Source organism: Martes martes (assembly GCF_963455335.1).
Source record: "Martes martes genome assembly, chromosome: 1".
NCBI classification, from domain to species: domain Eukaryota; kingdom Metazoa; phylum Chordata; class Mammalia; order Carnivora; family Mustelidae; genus Martes; species Martes martes.
Genome location: NC_137888.1, coordinates 163,426,274 through 163,443,356, shown reverse-complemented (window position 1 = coordinate 163,443,356; position 17,083 = coordinate 163,426,274). Strand labels below are relative to the sequence as shown.

The window sequence follows — 17,083 nt, the reverse complement described above, 5'->3', positions numbered from 1 at the left end:
ACATCTCTTATGCAAGCAGCATTCCAGCACCATCCTCCATTTGTCCAGCCACTGTGGTCTTGTAGGACACACAAAGGTATAAGGGGACACCAGCACAGCCTTCTAAAGCTGGGCGTTAGAGACTGGCTGAGGTTTCTCTCAGCAGAGATGTAAACAGTGGGGAAGAATGGGAGGGTATTTCAGGAGGAGCAAATAGTACGAGAAAGGCATAAAGATGGGAAAAAGTGAAATAATGAATGCAGAAACAGATGTCAACCATCCTAGGGCCCTTTTTTGGGAACTCTGAGCCCTGTGAGAAAGGCTCCCTTCTTTCATTTTTGGTCCCAAATCACTTGGCTGGCCGCCACCTCTATCCCTGGGTCCCTGACTAGATTTTTTTTTTTTTTTAGAAACACCTACTTTCAAAGACCAGAGAGCTGCTGTTGTCACAATGACTCTAGTGTGCTGTGGCCCTGCCAGCAGCCCCCAGAGGGGCATTTCTATGCTCTTCTGACCATGGGCATGGTGTGGGAGTAGGCCCATGGCTTCTCAGGCGACAGCTTGCCCACATACCTGGCTGGATGTATGAACCTGGTGTGGGTGCGTTACCTGGCAGTCCCAATCCCCTATGTTCTGAGGCTGAAATTACAAGAGTCATGGTGAGGTTTTCAGTGATTCCAGGAGAAAATGGATCCTGCTTTGGCAAAAGGTGTGTCTGGGTCATGGAATTGTGTCTAAGGCAGAGGACGTTCTCTGCCATCAGGGCCAGCCACAGGCCCCCCCTAGTCACACCACAGAAATGGTCTTCCTAGGGCCTGGGGCATTTTCATTCCACGGGGTACCTATGGACTGAGGTCAGTGAAGGCAACACAAATGAAGAAGGTGGGGCCATGTATCTTCCTGGTCAGTTCTGATCAAGGGTTTACTTTGAAGGAACAGGGCCGGCAAGGAAATATTAGTTTGCCTGATGTGAGCTCAGTAACTCATGTAGCTTCTAGTGGGTTGGAAGTGGTCATGATCAAAGAGCTCCTCCACTCCTTGGCTGAGAAGCCTGCCAGGCCTTCTACTTTAATTGAGAACAACTTTCCTATTGAGATTTGCATGAGAAAATCTCGTTTGTGTGTGTGTGTGTGTGTGTATACATACATATATATATGTATATGTACACATATATTTGTTGCCCAACCATTACAAATATTACAAATTAACTTTTTGCCCAAATAAAGGGACTTAAGAAAATCAATTACCTGAGGGCAAAATTACTATTTTCTATAGCCCACTCACTCATCTGTAGAGGTCAGGTTTGGCTTCTGTCAATGCAAACTCTTCTCTGAAGGATGCTGGCTCTACCTCTTCAGCAGATGCAGGCCAGAGGGGCGGGGCTGCTCTTCCGGGCAAGGGCGTCCCTGTCAGCCCCCGAGGAAATCACACAGGAATGACTCCAACCCCTCATGGTGTTACAGAAGAGCAGCCCAAGGTCTTGCCCACTGTTTACCAGCAACACTGGAATGGCCCAGGATTCCTGACCCTCCCACCTAGCACTTTCCAGAGTTACCACCCATGAAATGCAGGAATTAAAATGTGATCAAAAGGAGGCTCTCCCAGCCTGCCAGGGGTGGGAAGGCTGCCAATTTATATTTGCGGCTAGGCTGCAGTTGCGCTCCTTCCTGCCCCACAGCGAGAGTGTGTATCTGTGTGCCTCACCGGTAGGTATCTTCCGAGTAGGTTTTCTGAACATAGTCCTGTAATTCCATCTGTGCCTTTTCTTGGAATTTTTCAATCTGGCTTGTGCTGGTCAAACCTGGGTGATCTGAAAAAAGAAAAGTGCCCCCAGATAGCCCCATGTATTTGCAAAGTCTCACTTGGCAGACTTCTTAGTACTTATTTTTAGTTAGACCTTTGACAAATTTCTCAAGTACAATATAGACTGAACCCTGAAGGGGGGTCTGGTTTGGATATTACTGCTAAAACACTGGCTTTTGCTTTGTATTTGGCCAAGGCCTGAAGGTTACAAGGAGGGGGCTGGGCTCCTCAGTGGTCACACCAGCCTCAGCAGCCCCACCTGGCTTGCTTCTGGACACCTGGCTTCCTACCACTTGAGAAAACAGAGTTTTAGAACTATCCCCCAAGATTACAAATGATCGTTTACCTCCTACATATTTAATCACAGAATTTCCCCCATTTATATTAGCTATTTGTTCACGAGTGGATGGCTGGGGAGGAAGGGAGGGTTAAGCTGTGTCCAAACCCCGCTATCAAGGATAGCAGTCAGGACAAGAACCAGCCTTAGTGACCTCTGGAAGTTTAGCGAGAACAGATGAGAGAGGGCAGTGAGGCCAGCTGGACAGTCCTGCTCCTCTTCTTCAGGTGCTAACCTACAGGGACAGCTGAACTTGGGCACTTTGAGTCTCTACTGGAGGACATACGCTAACAGCCTGAAAACTGGCAAAAAGGAAAGCAAAAGAAATCAAAACAAAATAAAAAAAGGACACCGAGAGGGTGCCTGGGTGGCTCAGATGGCTGGACATCTGCCTTTGGCTTAGGTCATGACCTTTGGGTCCTGGGATTGAGACCCATGTCGGGTTCCCTGCTCAGCAGAGAGCCTGCCTTCCTCTCCCCCCCTCTGCCTTTCTCCCCTACTCATGCTGTCTATAATGAAAAAAGAAAAACGGACACTGGATGGTAGTATACTCTGTTTGGTATGCCAAAGTCTTATTTGGCCAATGGTTTAAATTAGGATACAGAATAAATCTATTCAACATATGAAGTCACCAGGCACCATGGCATATGTTTTTGGGACTATAAAGGCAACAATTTAAAAGAACGTATGTGTTTATGTTGGCTAGCAAAGCAGACCTATTAGGAGAACATTTGGTCACAATCTGGCTGACGACTTGACAACAGGTTCATGTTCAGAAATACCAGCAGACAGGTGGAAAACTTGTGAGTCCCCGCCACATATCTTACCGGGACTAAAGAGAACTATAGCTTTAAGGTATGCATACTCATAGCCATCTATATCCAGCTTCGCCATACTGTTACAGAACTCCTGAAGCTTCCAGATGTGCTCCATGACTTGCTTTATCCGGTCTCCAGAAAGTTTATCTAGAAATGAACATCACAGAACCCCCTGAGAAAGGCTGGTAAGAACAATAACATGAGCTTCTTTGAGGAGCCAAAGATTGAAAGAGAAAATTATTTTCCTTTTTAATGGAAAACCAGTTACCTTAAGATGGTTAAGAGCCTCATTTTCCAGGTGAAGGTGAAGTGACAACAGGTATACCCAAATGCCACTCTGCCATACATTCTGTTTCAGCAACAAACCCCTAGACCATTGATTCTCCCTGGCCCTACCTTTGGCAGAGCCTGTAGGTACAAACTGATAATCCCCCCTTTTTAAAAAGATTTTATTTATTTATTTATTTATTTGACAGAGAGAGAGAGAGAGAGATCACAAGTAGGCAGAGAGGCAGGCAGAGAGAGAGGGGGAAGCAGGCTCCCTGCTGAGCAGAGAGCCCGATGCGGGGCTCGATCCCAGGACCCTGGAATCATGACCTGAGCCAAAGGCAGAGGCTTTAAGTCACTGAGCCACCCAGGCACCCTGTTGATAATCCCTTTTATTCTGTGCTTAAGACTGGTAAATCAATTCTTAGCATTGTCAGGCTAAGTCTATGCAGGCATTTAATAAAGGTTTATGGACCTGATCTTTAAATGCTGACATTTTTTTAGCTGTAGAAACAATTTTATATGTTATATGTTTTAATCTTCCTGACATTTCCTGAAGGTATTGGTATTATCACATGCAATTAAAAGATAAAGGATAATCCAGGATCTATAAAGAACTTCTCAAACTCAACACACACGAAACAGATAATCATGTCAAAAAATGGGCAGAAGACATGAACAGACACTTCTCTAATGAAGACATACAAATGGCTATCAGACACATGAAAAAATGTTCATCATCACTAGCCATCAGGGAGACTCACATTAAAACCACATTGAGATACCACCTTACACCAGTTAGAAGGGCCAAAATTAGCAAGACAGGAAACAACATGTATTGGAGAGGATGTGGAGAAAGGGGAAGCCTCTTACACTGTTGGTGGTAATGCAAGTTGGTGCAGCCACTTTGGAGAACAGTGTGGAGATTCCTCAAGAAATTAAAAATAGAGCTTCCCTATGACCCTGCAATTGCACTACTGGGTATTTACCCCAAAGATACAGATGTAGTGAAAAGAAGGGCCATCTGTACCCCAATGTTTATAGCAGCAATGGCCACGGTCGCCAAACTGTAGAAAGAACAAAGATGCCCTTCAAGAGACGAATGGATAAGATGTGGTCCATATACACTATGGAGTATTATGCCTCCATCAGAAAGGATGAATACCCAACTTTTGTAGCAACATGGACGGGATTGGAAGAGATTATGCTGAGTGAAATAAGTCAAGCAGAGAGAGTCAATTATCATACGGTTTCACTTATTTGTGGAGCATAACAAATAATATGGAGGACATAGGGAGATGGAGAGGAGAAGGGAGTTGAGGGAAATTGGAAGGGAAGGTGAACCATGAGAGACTATGGACTCTGAAAAACAATCTGAGGGTTTTGAAGGGGCGGGGGGGTGGGAGGCTGGGGGAACCAGGTGGTGGGTATTAAGGAGGGCACATATGGCATGGAGCACTGGGTGTGGTGCATAAACAATGAATTCTGTTATGCTGAAAAAAAAAAAAAAAGATAAAGGATAATTAAGGGGTGCCTGGGTGGCTCAGTCGGTTAAGCGCCTGACTCTTGATTTTGGCTCAGGTCATGATCTCAGGGTGGTGAGATCAAGCCGTGTTGGGCTCCTCGCTGGGTGTGGAGTCTGCTTAAAATTCTCAGGGGGAAAAAAAAAGAAAAAAGAAAAAAGAAAGATTCTCTCTCTGCCCCTCCTCCCCAACTCTCTCCCTAAATAAATAAATAAATAAATAATTCTCATATGTGAACAAATCTAACTTATATATAACAAAAATCTAACATATATAACAAAATGTTACAGGTTTTAAAAAAATCACTTTTAGGGATCCCTGGGTGGCTCAGTCCGTTGAGCATCTGCCTTCGGCTCAGGTCATCATCCCAGACTCCTGGGATCCAGTCCCACATCGGGCTCCCTGCTCAGTGGGGAGCCTGCTTCTCTCTCTCCCTCTGCCTGCCGCTCCCCCTGCTTGGACTCTGACAAATAAATAAAATCTTAAAAAAAGTGTAAATAAAAAAATCACTTTTATATTACTATTCCAAAAAAGTAACTAGACGAAGTTATAACTATTCACTTGATTCCTAGATAATCAAACATCTCGAATGCCTAGTTAAAAGTGTAGCTCAGCTGCAATTCAGCATCAAGTATTTGTCCTGAATCCTGGGCATGCTGCCTTGAGACCATGTCTTTGGTTCACTCTAGACTCAGAGGACGTGGATAGACTGCACTGGCTATCTCCTGGTCCAGATGCAGTTGGGACTAGGCCACCAGACATTAGATGGTTGCCACAGATCTTTCCAGAAGATAGTCACTTGTTCATTCACAAGAGCAAGTGGGTGAGGCAACTGTGTTCTGGACTAGGGGTCTGTGTGGCCCAAGTTTGTGCCCAGCTCTTCCACTTGCTGTTTCACTTGGGGCAAATCAGGGACCTAACTGCACACAATCCCTCTAGGGCTCTGAGAATTTGTTACAGAGGAAAGGGTAACCCATTGTGAGAACAGAAAATATGTATATTGGTCTCTGCATCCCCCACCCCCCGCCGTTCCTGACACAGAGCTCTCGAAGCCCTTGTAATTTCTAAGTGATAAGAGCATTAGCAGCATCTGTTGATCTAATATTTGTTTTTGACCTTATCACTGACAAAGAGCTCCTCCAACCCTTGTAAATTTTTATGTGTTAAGAAGACTAGGAGCATCTTTTGTTCCACTGAGGTATCTCTGGGTGGGACCCCTAATGGCCCCAGGGGAGAAAAGGAACGCTCAGAAGCTTGGCATTTCCAGCTCCATCCCTCATCATCCAGAGAGGGGAGAGGGGCTAGAAATGGAATGAATGATGGAGTTCAGAGAGCTTCCGGGTTGGTGAACACACACACACTGCAAGGGTGAAGCACCTCAAGTCCACAGGGACAAAAGCTCCTGTGCTTGAGACTCTCTTAGACCTCACCCCATAGAGCTCTTCATCTGTATCCTCTATCCTTGAGTTCTGTGAGCTGTGCTAGTGAATTAATCCAACCCAAGGGCTGCTACAACCTCCAGTCTATATAGCGGGTTAGTCAGAAGCACAAGTGATGGCCTGGACACGTGTGTGTGTGTGTGTGTGTGTGTGTGTGTGTGTGTGTGTGTGTGTGTGTGTGTGTGTGGTGGAGGATCTTGTGGGACTGAGCCCTTAACCTGTGGGATCTGACACTGACACTATGTCTGACAGTGACAGAATTGAGTTAAATTATTGGATACCCAGCTGGTATCTCAGAGAAGTGCCTGTTATGGGGAAAACACCCACCACACTGGTGACCACATGTGTCAGAAGTGTTCTGTGTGACTAGTAAAGAAGACACACAGGGAAGAGAAACACAGTAGGTTAGAACTGTATTTTTCTTTCACCCACACAAATGAAAAACTACAACTTCTTCCATTTATAACCATCAATCAAGATCAAAGTATAAGCTGTGATTACTCTGAGCACATCACTAAATGCCTATGTATCAGGAAGCTGGCAATTTTTCCAATTATCTTTTTTTCCCCTTTCATATTCCTTATATGAAGACAGTTAGGTGGAAATTTAAATGTTCTCACTGGTGAAGACCCCAGGACTTCAAAGTTAAGCTATGCTCAGCATGTGGAAGCTGTGGGATGCCGCAGCTGGCTAGTTTGCAAGGGGCTGGCCTGAACCGAGACACAATCCCCCACAGCCCCAGCCCTACCTTCCTGGATGCTGTTCTGCAGGTGGTTGACAATGGCTGCCAGGATAGTGGAGAGACTCATGACCTGGGCACACTGGGCCAGGCCAAGAGTGAAGAGCTCGTTCCAGCAGGCCCGCACCAGGCTGGTGTTGCAGTCCTGCCTGGGGACATAAGGTTGGGGTGGGTGTGGGTACATGCTGGTATTCTCCTGGTCCCAGCTTGCCCCAAACAAGTAGATTCAACAAATATTTCTTGAAAGTCTATGGTATGTCATTTTTGGATCATTCTCCAAAAACACCACTGTCTGTGAATCTCTTAACTAAAGTCCCTCTGAGGATAAACTATTTTCTTAACAAAGACACTTTAGACACTTTAAATTCAGTAATGAGAAATCGAAATGGGTATGACTAAAGTGTCATCGCCTATAGCCTTCTAAACCCACAGTAGCCCTGGTGTGGCTGTCAGGAGACGCTGCAGCAATCCAAAGGCTAGGAGCCGAGCGTGGTCTTTGAAGGGGGCTGGGAGACACACCCTGCACCCATGTTCGAGAACAGAGGGCCTGCAAACACTGCAGGGGAGGAGCTGGCACTGGAGCACAGAGGAAGGGGCCAGCCATGTCAGCTTTCAGCTCTGCTTTGGAGGATCTACATCCAGGATGGCCTGGTTGGTGCACTGTGAACGGTATGACCTTATCTGAGAAGCCCCCAGATGCAGCTTCACTCTACTTGTCTCAAGATTTCAGATGACTCCTGCCTTCTGTTCCATTCGATCCCTGGCTCTTAGCACCAAGTCCTCAGCATATGGAGAAGGTCTAAGAAAAGTCTGAGGAACACTGAAGCACTGGCAGCCATGGTCCTCTGCTCCCAGTTCATGGACTGTATTTAATACGAAAATCAGCATCACTGGAGCAAGATCATAGGTACAAACTAGAAGGGTCCTTAGATACCTTCCAGGGCATTCCTAACAAAGGGAAGGCTTTTGCTAAAAAAGGCCACTTACCCAAGTGCCTGAAAGGCTGGGATTGACCTGGCCCAGTGCATGGAGAGGAAAAGCAGGCGGGATGCTGACTCGCAGATGTAGTGCACATTGAGGTACTCTGGCATCGGGCTAGGCATCGTGAGCTGGAGAAGAGGAGGCACACAGCACAGGAGGTGACAGAGAGACAGGGCATGGCTTTGTCTGTCAATGTGAACTGCTGTCATGTCTCAACAGAGAGCCTAAATTGTGGTGACCTCTGATGCTGAAGATCTGGGCAGATCCCCTGATGAAGCCTGCATCCTCTGCAGCGGGGGGCTGGCACTGATGCCCCGTGCTCCCTGGCCCAGTGGACTAGGCTCTCATGGCCCTTGCAATGTGGTCAATGATGGTGATCTCCCAGGTCACTCACATAAAGACATACTTTTCAATTCTTGCTTCAGCTAAATCAGTATTTCTTCTAAGGCAATTCTATTTTGAGCCATAAGTTAAAATCTAAATTAAATCAGGGACAGGGGTCAACTTCACAGCTAGTAGGCATCTGGCAGGTGGCAGGAGCTGAGCAGAAGTCTATGCGGTGGGAGGATGAGATCCCACCACCAGAATGTTCAGGACTGAGCTCTAGAGCTCCACTGTCCAGAAGGGGAATTAATGCCTTTGATGCTGGAATCCCACTGATGACCAATATTCTTGGCACTGGTGGGCAACTATGAGCAGGGACCCAGTCTTAAGTGACTGGTCAGGCCTCTGTAGTAAAGAACACTGAGAGAACAGTCTGTAGCCCTAGAAATTGAGAGGTCTTTGGGGAACGTGGGAGTGTCTTTCTGAAGTGAGGCCAGTGAAGGAGCATGTGGGGAAGACTAACATCCTTCTTTAAGGAGATAGGAGATCTGTTTTCTGTGGCTCGAGACAGCAAGTAGTCAGGACCAGCAGTCAGGGACGAGGGCTGGCTGCCTGCATGCTGGAGCAGACACGTGCCTGTCTGAGCCTATGCTGGAGCCCAGCCATCTCGGAAAGCAGAGGAGGCAGAGCAGTCCACTAAAAGCCCTTGATGGGCAGCACCATGTCGGCCCCTCCTGGCAAGGACAGGCCACACCTGCTTCAGGGCGTTACCTTCAGAGCCAAAACACTATGAGCAAAACACAAGTGACAATTCTTTCTAATGAGAATAGTGTTCTGGCACACAAGGTCTGGATCCAAACAAAAGCCAACAATATGAAAATGAGCTCACTGCAAGATTTTAGCTTCAAACTGCAGGCTGGGGAGGCTGAGGCATGTGGTTGGCTGAAACTACTCACCTTAAATGTGACATGAGTGTCTGAAAGGAGGGGCCCTTCGACCTCAATGATGGGTGTGGACTGGTCTCTGCTGATCACGTGGATGCCTCCTCCTCCACTGGCGTCTATCCCATCTGCTAGGCTTGGAGGTGAGGAGCTGTCTGTGGTATTAAGTGCTTTAGCTAAGGTATCAAACGCCCTGTGAGCAAAAATGAAGCAGGCAGTATTGTGAATCCACAGTTTTAGGAGGAACAGAAGAATTCTAGCTGATCTAGAATTACCTAGATCTAGAGAAACATCATTCAAGTCTACCTGTTGGGGGACACGATAACGAGAGCTTCTGAGGACCCTCTACACATCATCACGGGTACTAAGCGATATATTATTTATTTTCACACATAATTTCTGTTTTTCACAACTACTCTCCAAGGTAGAACCCTCTGCATTTTACAGATGTGAAAGCTGAGGCGTAGAGATGTTAAATAACTTTTCCAAGACCAACCATCCAGTGAACAGTGGAACCAGAACTCTACCTAACTCAAATCCCATTCTCTTTCCATTGGATCTAGATCTTAATTTTGCTATCAGACCTCAAGAGAATATGAGGACCAGGGTGTTCCTGTGGCCTCCAGCTGTGCATCTGCCCAGCCTGGCAAGACAGGAAAGAGTGGCCAGTCCCGCAGGGAAAGGGGCAAACACAAGAGCTGGGCGGTGGGGAATAAATGCTGTCTGCGGCCAGTTACTCGTGTCTGAGACCAGCTAATGCCATTTGTCAGTAACACCCTGAAGGACTAAAGCTCTAGACTATTTGGAAAAAAATATACATGAGAAAAACAGGCTAAAACAGAAGTGGGAAAGGGGATGAACTATTAATGTTTAGTCAAAATAAAGACTGATACAAGTCACACCTGTCTACTGAGGGTTTTCCCTGCTTCCACTGAGTCACTCCATTTCCTTTTTCATTGTTTGGAATGAAAAACAGTTTTGATTGTTTCATATCACATAATATAAATGGGTCCATGTTCCCATAGTTAACAATGTTAGAAAGAAGACAGACATGCAGAAACACTGTGATGATTTTACAATCCCTGATTCAATACAGGGTGGGGGTCAGACTGCTGCCACCCGCCCTCAGGCAGCAACAGAGTGTGGGGGTCACCGGGGAGCCTCCACACTCACGGCATCATACCGGGTAATTTCACTCGCAGACTGGTCCTCCGGCTGCATTTCCGAAGCATCACCATTGTTCAGGGATTCACTTAAGTTGGCAAGGGAGGTTACTACATTTGCCAGTGTGCCCAGAGCTCCCTGGCTTGTTTCAGCCTATTAAACACAAAGTAAGAACATTAAAAATGAACACACACACACACACACACACAAAAGGCTCTCAGGCCAATGAAGGTATAATGTTAGTTTAAAAACAGCTTCTATGGGGTGTGACCTTAACAGGCCAGGAGGGGGGAAAACTTTTTGGTGATGGAAGAGTTATGTGTGTTGATTGTGGTGGTAGTTACACAAATGTACACATAATAAGGTAATGCAACAAAAACAGACAAACTGGATGCCACCAAAATTTAAACTTTTGTGCTTTAAAAGATATTAAGAAGGTTAAACGGGACGCCTGCCTGGCTCAGTCAGTGGAATGTGCAGACTCTTGATTTTGGGGTTGTGAGTTAGAGCCCCACGTTGGGTGGAGAGATGGCTTAAATATAAAATCTTAAAAAAAAAAAAAGCTATTAAGAAAGTAAAAAGACAACCCCCCCTTTCCACACACAAAAGACAACCCACAGAATAGGAGGTATTTGCTTGCAAATCATACATCTTAATAATGGTTTAGTAACCAGACTCTTACAGATCAATAATAAAAAGACAAATGAGTTTTAAAAAAATGGGCCAAGGATTTAAACAGGCATTTCTTCAAAAAGGATATACAACTGGCCAGTAAGTACATGAAAGGATGTTCAACATCACTGGAAATGCAAATCAAAACCACAATGAGATACCATCTCACACCCAACAGGATGGTTATAACCAAGAAGGCAATAATAACAGGTGTTGGGAGGATGTGGAAAAAGTGGACCCTCACACACTGCTGGAGGGAATGTGAAATGGTGCAGCTGCTATGGAAAACGGTCTGGCAGCTCCTCAAACAGTTTAAACACAGAGTTACTGTATGACCAGCCATTCCACTCCTAGGTACATACATAAGGGAAATCGAAATGTACCTTCACAAAAAACTTGTGTCCAAATGTTTGTAGCAGCACTATTCATAATAGACAAAAAGTAGAAACAACCCAAATGTTCATCAGCTGATGAATGGATAAATAAAATACGGTTGAGCCGTTCAATGGCTTACTATCTGGCAATAAGAAGGAATAAAATGCTGACACATGCCACAACATGGATGAACCTCGAAAACATTGTATCAAGAGAAAGAAGTTAGTCACCAAAAGCCATATATTGTAAGATTCCCTTTATATGAAATGTCCAGAATTGGCAAAACCATAGTCAGAAAGGAGAGTAGCAGCTGGCGGGGGCTGGAGTAGGGGGAGGGGGAAGTGAAAGCTTAATTGGTACAGGGTTTCTTTTTGGGGTGATGAAAATGTTCTAGAATCAGGCAGTGGTGATGGTTGTACAGCCTTGTGAATATACTAAAACCACTGAACTGTGCACGGAAAGTGTGAGTTTTCTGGTAAATGAATTGTATCTCAATAAAAAAAGAGGAAAGCCAAAGACATATAGACACAAGTGTCTGTTCTGTCTAGATCATGAAAGTGAAAAACTAGAACAGTGGAAGAGACCCTAAGCACAGCACTGTTTCATAAACCCCAGAACCACCATGGAACAGAACACGGTGCAGCTGCTAAAAGATGTGGGCCATCACGACAGAAGGACACATGGCAGGAATGGGAGTGAAGTGAGAAAAGACAAAGACCAAGTGGCCCGCACTGTGAGGATGTCGCATCCTGGGTGTTGCGCTGTGCGGCAGGCCTGCTGCATAAATGGCCGGGGGCGCCCACAGAAGGGTGGCATGGGATCTCTGTGAGACTCTGTATTTAGTCCAAGCACACTGTTTTGAATTGTAATGATTTCAACATCGATGGCTGAAACACAGCTTCTGAAAAGAGCTATCTTTAGGTGCTCTGTCTCTATCCTATCATTCGTAACAACCTCCTGGGGTGGGTATAGTCACTTCCACAGCACAGAGGCAGGAACGGGGTGGAGCACGTGTCTGACTCTGCAGCAGCTTTCTCTTCACTACTACTTACGTAGCACACGGTGTCTGTTCCTTCTCTTCCATCCAGTGATCACAACTAACTCCTCACTTAAGGAGAGCTCCCTGCATGCTGCCAACCTTAGAAAAGTAACTTACTCCAGTTCCCCTGCGCCCCCGTGTGGCAGTACCAAGGGAAGGAGAGATGGAGGAAAGAGGGCTCATGGCTACCAAGAGCGGCGCTGGGCTCTGGACCCAGGACCAGCCGACTCCGGAGTCTCTCGGTTCTTAGTCTCAGTCTCTGCATGGATGGCACAGCAGAAGAGCTGCTGTGAAATCCTTTGGTAATCAGGTCTTAAGGTTTTTTGGGCCTTCCTTTCAGGCTTCTGGTTTCCCTCTACCCCACTAGGCATCCATCACTGTCCTGAGTGTCAACTTGACAGCAGCAAACCAGGTGTGATGGCCATGTCGCATGCAGCACCAGGGCCCAAAGACAGGAAGCTCAAGGCCCAGCCTCAGGACCACAGGATGGAGGGCCCTCCCTGATGCCCTTCTTTCCCAAGATAGGCTGTTCCTCCCGTACTGAGTGGGCACAGCGACGTGCACATGAATGGACTGGAAGGAAGCCTGCAGGCAGGGCCGCTCTGGCTCTCAGGGCAGTGAGCAGGTCCGCCAGCACTGTTACCAAGTCCCTCCTTTCACAGAAGGAATACTGGAACTCAGCCATGGCTTGCTGCTACTTCTTCATTATTGGGTCACATTATTGGGTCACATCAGGAATGAGATGAGAAATATAATCCATTTTCTTGCCCGGATAAAACCCCTGTCCTTCGTTATCTTCATGGGGATTAGCCAGCTATCACTCTCCTGGATTGACAAACACCTCTGTTCACAACATGTTAAATTCCCTATGGCTGATTTGTTCTTAGTTTTGCAATTGTCAGAATCCTGCTTGAACTTCCTCCTGCAGATCAACTAATTAAAAAGAATGGGGCGGGGGTGGATAATGTAACACTGTGTGTCAACCACACGTCAATTAAAAAAAAAAAAGAGGAACTAGGGGCTTTTGCAAAAGGCCATCTGAGGATAAGCAGCCATTTCCCCAGCACACCCGTAGTTTGCTAATATGTGTCCTGGGGTGGGGTGGTGGTGGTTATCAAGACGAGAGCCACTGAGCTTTCACCAAACTGAACTCTAGACCCTGACATGTAATAATGACTATAACCAGCTAGCCCTGAGTTTCTGAAAAGCTGTCAACATTCCTAAAACAAACCATAGAATGGCTATATAAGAAGAAATAAACAGAGATGCAAAAGGCCAAGCTTGCAAGGTAGTCTCAGAAGCCAAGAAGAACGGAGGGGCACACATTCAGAGAAGCAGTCTGCACTGCAACACAGAGGTGGAGGAGAGAGTAAGTAGAGAACATCACCTTGGAATCCGTGGCCAGGAGAACTGTACCATCCTCACGTATCAGAGGCTGCTGGATGTTCACAAGCATTCCTGGATCAAGAAGACCTGTTTGTCTATTTAAGACATAAAGAAACCCAGAGTAGCTTCCAACATTTAACACACAGTATGATCACACTGCATTGCCCCGTCCCTTCTACAGCCGCAAAGCTGCCTGAATAACAGAAGAGCTCTAATTCGACTCGGTTATCGAGTGACTGAACCATCACCCCTTCTCTCTAGGATGAGATGAGCACAAAGCTGGGCCTACAGCCTGAGACAGGATGCCACACAGATACACATCCCCTTGGCTTCCACGCTGACCACAGCCTGTAGCCGCTTTGTTAAATAAAGCCAATGTGATCTTCAGAATATCACCAAGAATTCTCAACTCTAGTTCTCGCTAGGATACAGTTTGGATTTCTTGTTTTCCCTTTCTGTAATGCAGTTCAATAGATTACATGGGAAAAAAAAAGACATAGACATCAACTTGTGTTAACTCTTTACATTATTTGGGACTACCCTGGGACTTGGGCCTTTTGTCTATACTGCAGAAAAATCCCATCTTGAATGGCAGAGCAACATATTAATAACTACAGGACATAACCTAAGCCCCCCAGGAAGGAGAAAAACCCCATCTTCAGGTCCGTCCACAGGTGTGACTGGAGCAGCTCCGAAAAGGATGGGATGAAGCAAGACAACGCTGAAGGATGGGACAGTGGGGAGGGAGCCACATAAGCTCCTTCCAAGGAACATCCAGGCCTCCTCTGATCAGCTCAAAGGCTGATGGCAGTGTTGCCCTTTGTCAAAACAGAGACTGACCTTGCTCCATCTTTATCTGCCACAAACGTGGGAGTGGCTATCAGAGGACTTCTCAGGTCCTTCCGGATATAGATTTTCTCAGTTGAAGCAGCACAATTGCTTGGTTTCTCCCGTTGTACATCAAAGGGCTTCCGTTCACTCTGCACAGCTTAAATCACAACATAAATATTCATGTTTAGATGAAGAAGTCATTACAAATTACATCCTTCATAGTAAAGTCTTCCTTAGTACGTCTGCTACTATAGGGATGATAAGCTCTGGTGCTAGACACATCCAGCTCAATTTTCAGAGGACTTTTTAGCCAAAGGGAAGAAAAGCTCAAAGCCAAACAAGGCCACTCTAAGTCTAAAGAGTGCAAGCTCAATGCCTGCTAAAAAACTTCAGCATGGCCTTGTTGGGGGTCCACACAGAGCCCTCCGGGTTTTCACTTTTTGCTGCTCACAAAAGGCACTTTCCAGGAAGGGAAATCTTTACCCATCTTTAAGTGGGCCCTTAACAGAGAGCTTGTCCAGGGCCATGTGTCATAGAGAACCATTCTAATGTCCAATTCAAGCCTGCATGGTTTCTGCAAATTGTTTAATGGGGTGTCAGCTTTCTGTAATGCTAGCAGTCTCTCCCTCCAGCAATCTGGTCTGAGAGAGCTATATGGGCCAGAAACAACTAAAGGAAATAAAGATCTTTTTTAAAAGAAAGAAAGTGTGAACCCCAGATCCAATATGTAAGAAAGCTAAGGGGTCCTATTTAGACAAAGATGCTGTGGCTGAGAGAGGTGCCATGTCTTCCCCACGCCTCACAGCTCCGAAGTGGCAGAGCTGGGGTTTGATACTCCAAAGCCTGTGTTCACCCCACTGCGCTGAGCTGCACGCCGAGTTATCTGGGGGAGGCTTCCACACACATCATGGGGAATGGCCAATCGCAGCAGCATGGGTGCTGGACCACCTAGCTGACCGAGAAGGGAAACAATAGGAAGCCTCAGTGGGTATTTTCCTCTTAGAGTATTTTAAAGCCAGGTATAGAAATCTCGCTTTCTCCAACTAGCTAACTCAAGTGGCTTGCTCACAGAGTTACTCACATTCCATCTTCATGCCCATCTCTAAGCATTTTTTCAGCCGGCAAAACTGACAGCGGTTCCGGTGGTGTTTGTTTATGATACAGTCTTGGTTGCTCCGGCAGCTATAGGTCAGATTTTTCCTTACACTCCTTTTGAAGAAACCTTTGCAACCTTCACAACTAACAGCCCCATAGTGACGGCCTAAAAGGAGAAAGAGTGTGTGAAACAGATCACCAAGAGAAGAGGTGGTCCATCAAAGGCCCGTTTCTAAGGGAAGGCCATCAAAGTGACCAGGGCATGGTATCCGGTGTGGGCAGCCATGGGACAACCACGAGCCTGAGCATGAAGCACGGCACTTAGGTCTTCCCCTAATCTTTAAAGTAGCCCTGTGACATCATGATAGAAAAACAGAAGCTCTGATAGGTTACATGACAGCTGGTAAACGGCATGACCTTAATGCTTTCAGTACACAAAGGACCTAACATGCAGCAGGAGCTCCCGGAGGATGGCTGAGCCGTACTGCCTGCCATGCACACCTGGTCCTGGCCCCACAGAGCCAGGCTCCTGAAGCCTCCCAGTGCTCCTGTCCCGCCAACAGTGGCATGTAGCAGAAGCATGCGTGTGCTGTTCAAGCACCCAGGGTCCGACTCCTCCCTTTACTCTCTCGGTGTGAGTCAGGTCCTGCGCCCTAGAGCTACCCTGGGGCAGGCATAGGGGCTGTGGTTATGTAGGCCCAAGGTAAGGGAAGGGTACACGCCGTGTGGCTCACTTTAGTTAGGTATTCAGACTCTTTTGGAAACACAGTTCTAGAAATACATTTATTATATACAGTTCTTTTTTTCTAATCTGTACTTTGGTGTCTCTAACTTCTAATGACCAATGACATTAAAAAGAGCCCCCTACCTCAGAGCACCCTCCCAAATACACCAAGTGCTTCCACATGCATCACCCCTCCTTTGTTCCCAGCTGGCACAGAAACATGGATAAGCTTCTCCTGGTTTGATCTTCTGTAACCCAGTATCATAGCTACATTGCTAAGAAACATTTCACTGGATCATCACTGATGGCAGCTACTGAGCGTCCCACTGTCCTGAACTCTAGCATGCAGAGTCATTCCCCAAGTATGTACTTGGAGGGTCTCAAGTTTGTGTCCTGAAGAGTAGTACTAAAATTGCTGCGTAGACATCATTTTTCCTTCCTTGCAGTGTATTTCCTTAGCCTCTCTAGACCTTAGAGGGACATCTAATATCTGGAGACTGTGGCACTATAAGCCTATGACTAGGCCATTCCTTTAAGCCCAGAAGGGAACTGACAAATGGGGAAGCCAAGCAGATTCTGTGGCCTCGTTCTTATGTCTATGCTTCATTCGTTTAAAAGTGTGCAGAGTGCCAGTCCTGGCTGAGCA

General features: G+C 46.4%; 1 protein-coding gene across 2 annotated transcripts in view; it reads right to left on the bottom strand.

Moving 5' to 3' along the window:
- Positions 1–17,083, bottom strand: part of NR2C2 (nuclear receptor subfamily 2 group C member 2) — a gene marked incomplete at its 5' end in the record, with an annotated part of 74,802 nt that overhangs the window by 3,254 nt on the left and 54,465 nt on the right. For both annotated transcript variants that reach the window (XR_013966458.1, XM_080797516.1), the window contains 9 exons: positions 1,684–1,789; positions 2,947–3,084; positions 6,915–7,054; positions 7,893–8,014; positions 9,167–9,344; positions 10,335–10,468; positions 13,789–13,882; positions 14,628–14,775; positions 15,700–15,879. Coding sequence is in view for 1 of the 2 variants with exons in the window: in XM_080797516.1 (XP_080653642.1) it covers positions 1,684–1,789; positions 2,947–3,084; positions 6,915–7,054; positions 7,893–8,014; positions 9,167–9,344; positions 10,335–10,468; positions 13,789–13,882; positions 14,628–14,775; positions 15,700–15,879 (1,240 nt within the window). The remainder of the gene's footprint in view (positions 1–1,683; positions 1,790–2,946; positions 3,085–6,914; positions 7,055–7,892; positions 8,015–9,166; positions 9,345–10,334; positions 10,469–13,788; positions 13,883–14,627; positions 14,776–15,699; positions 15,880–17,083) is intronic.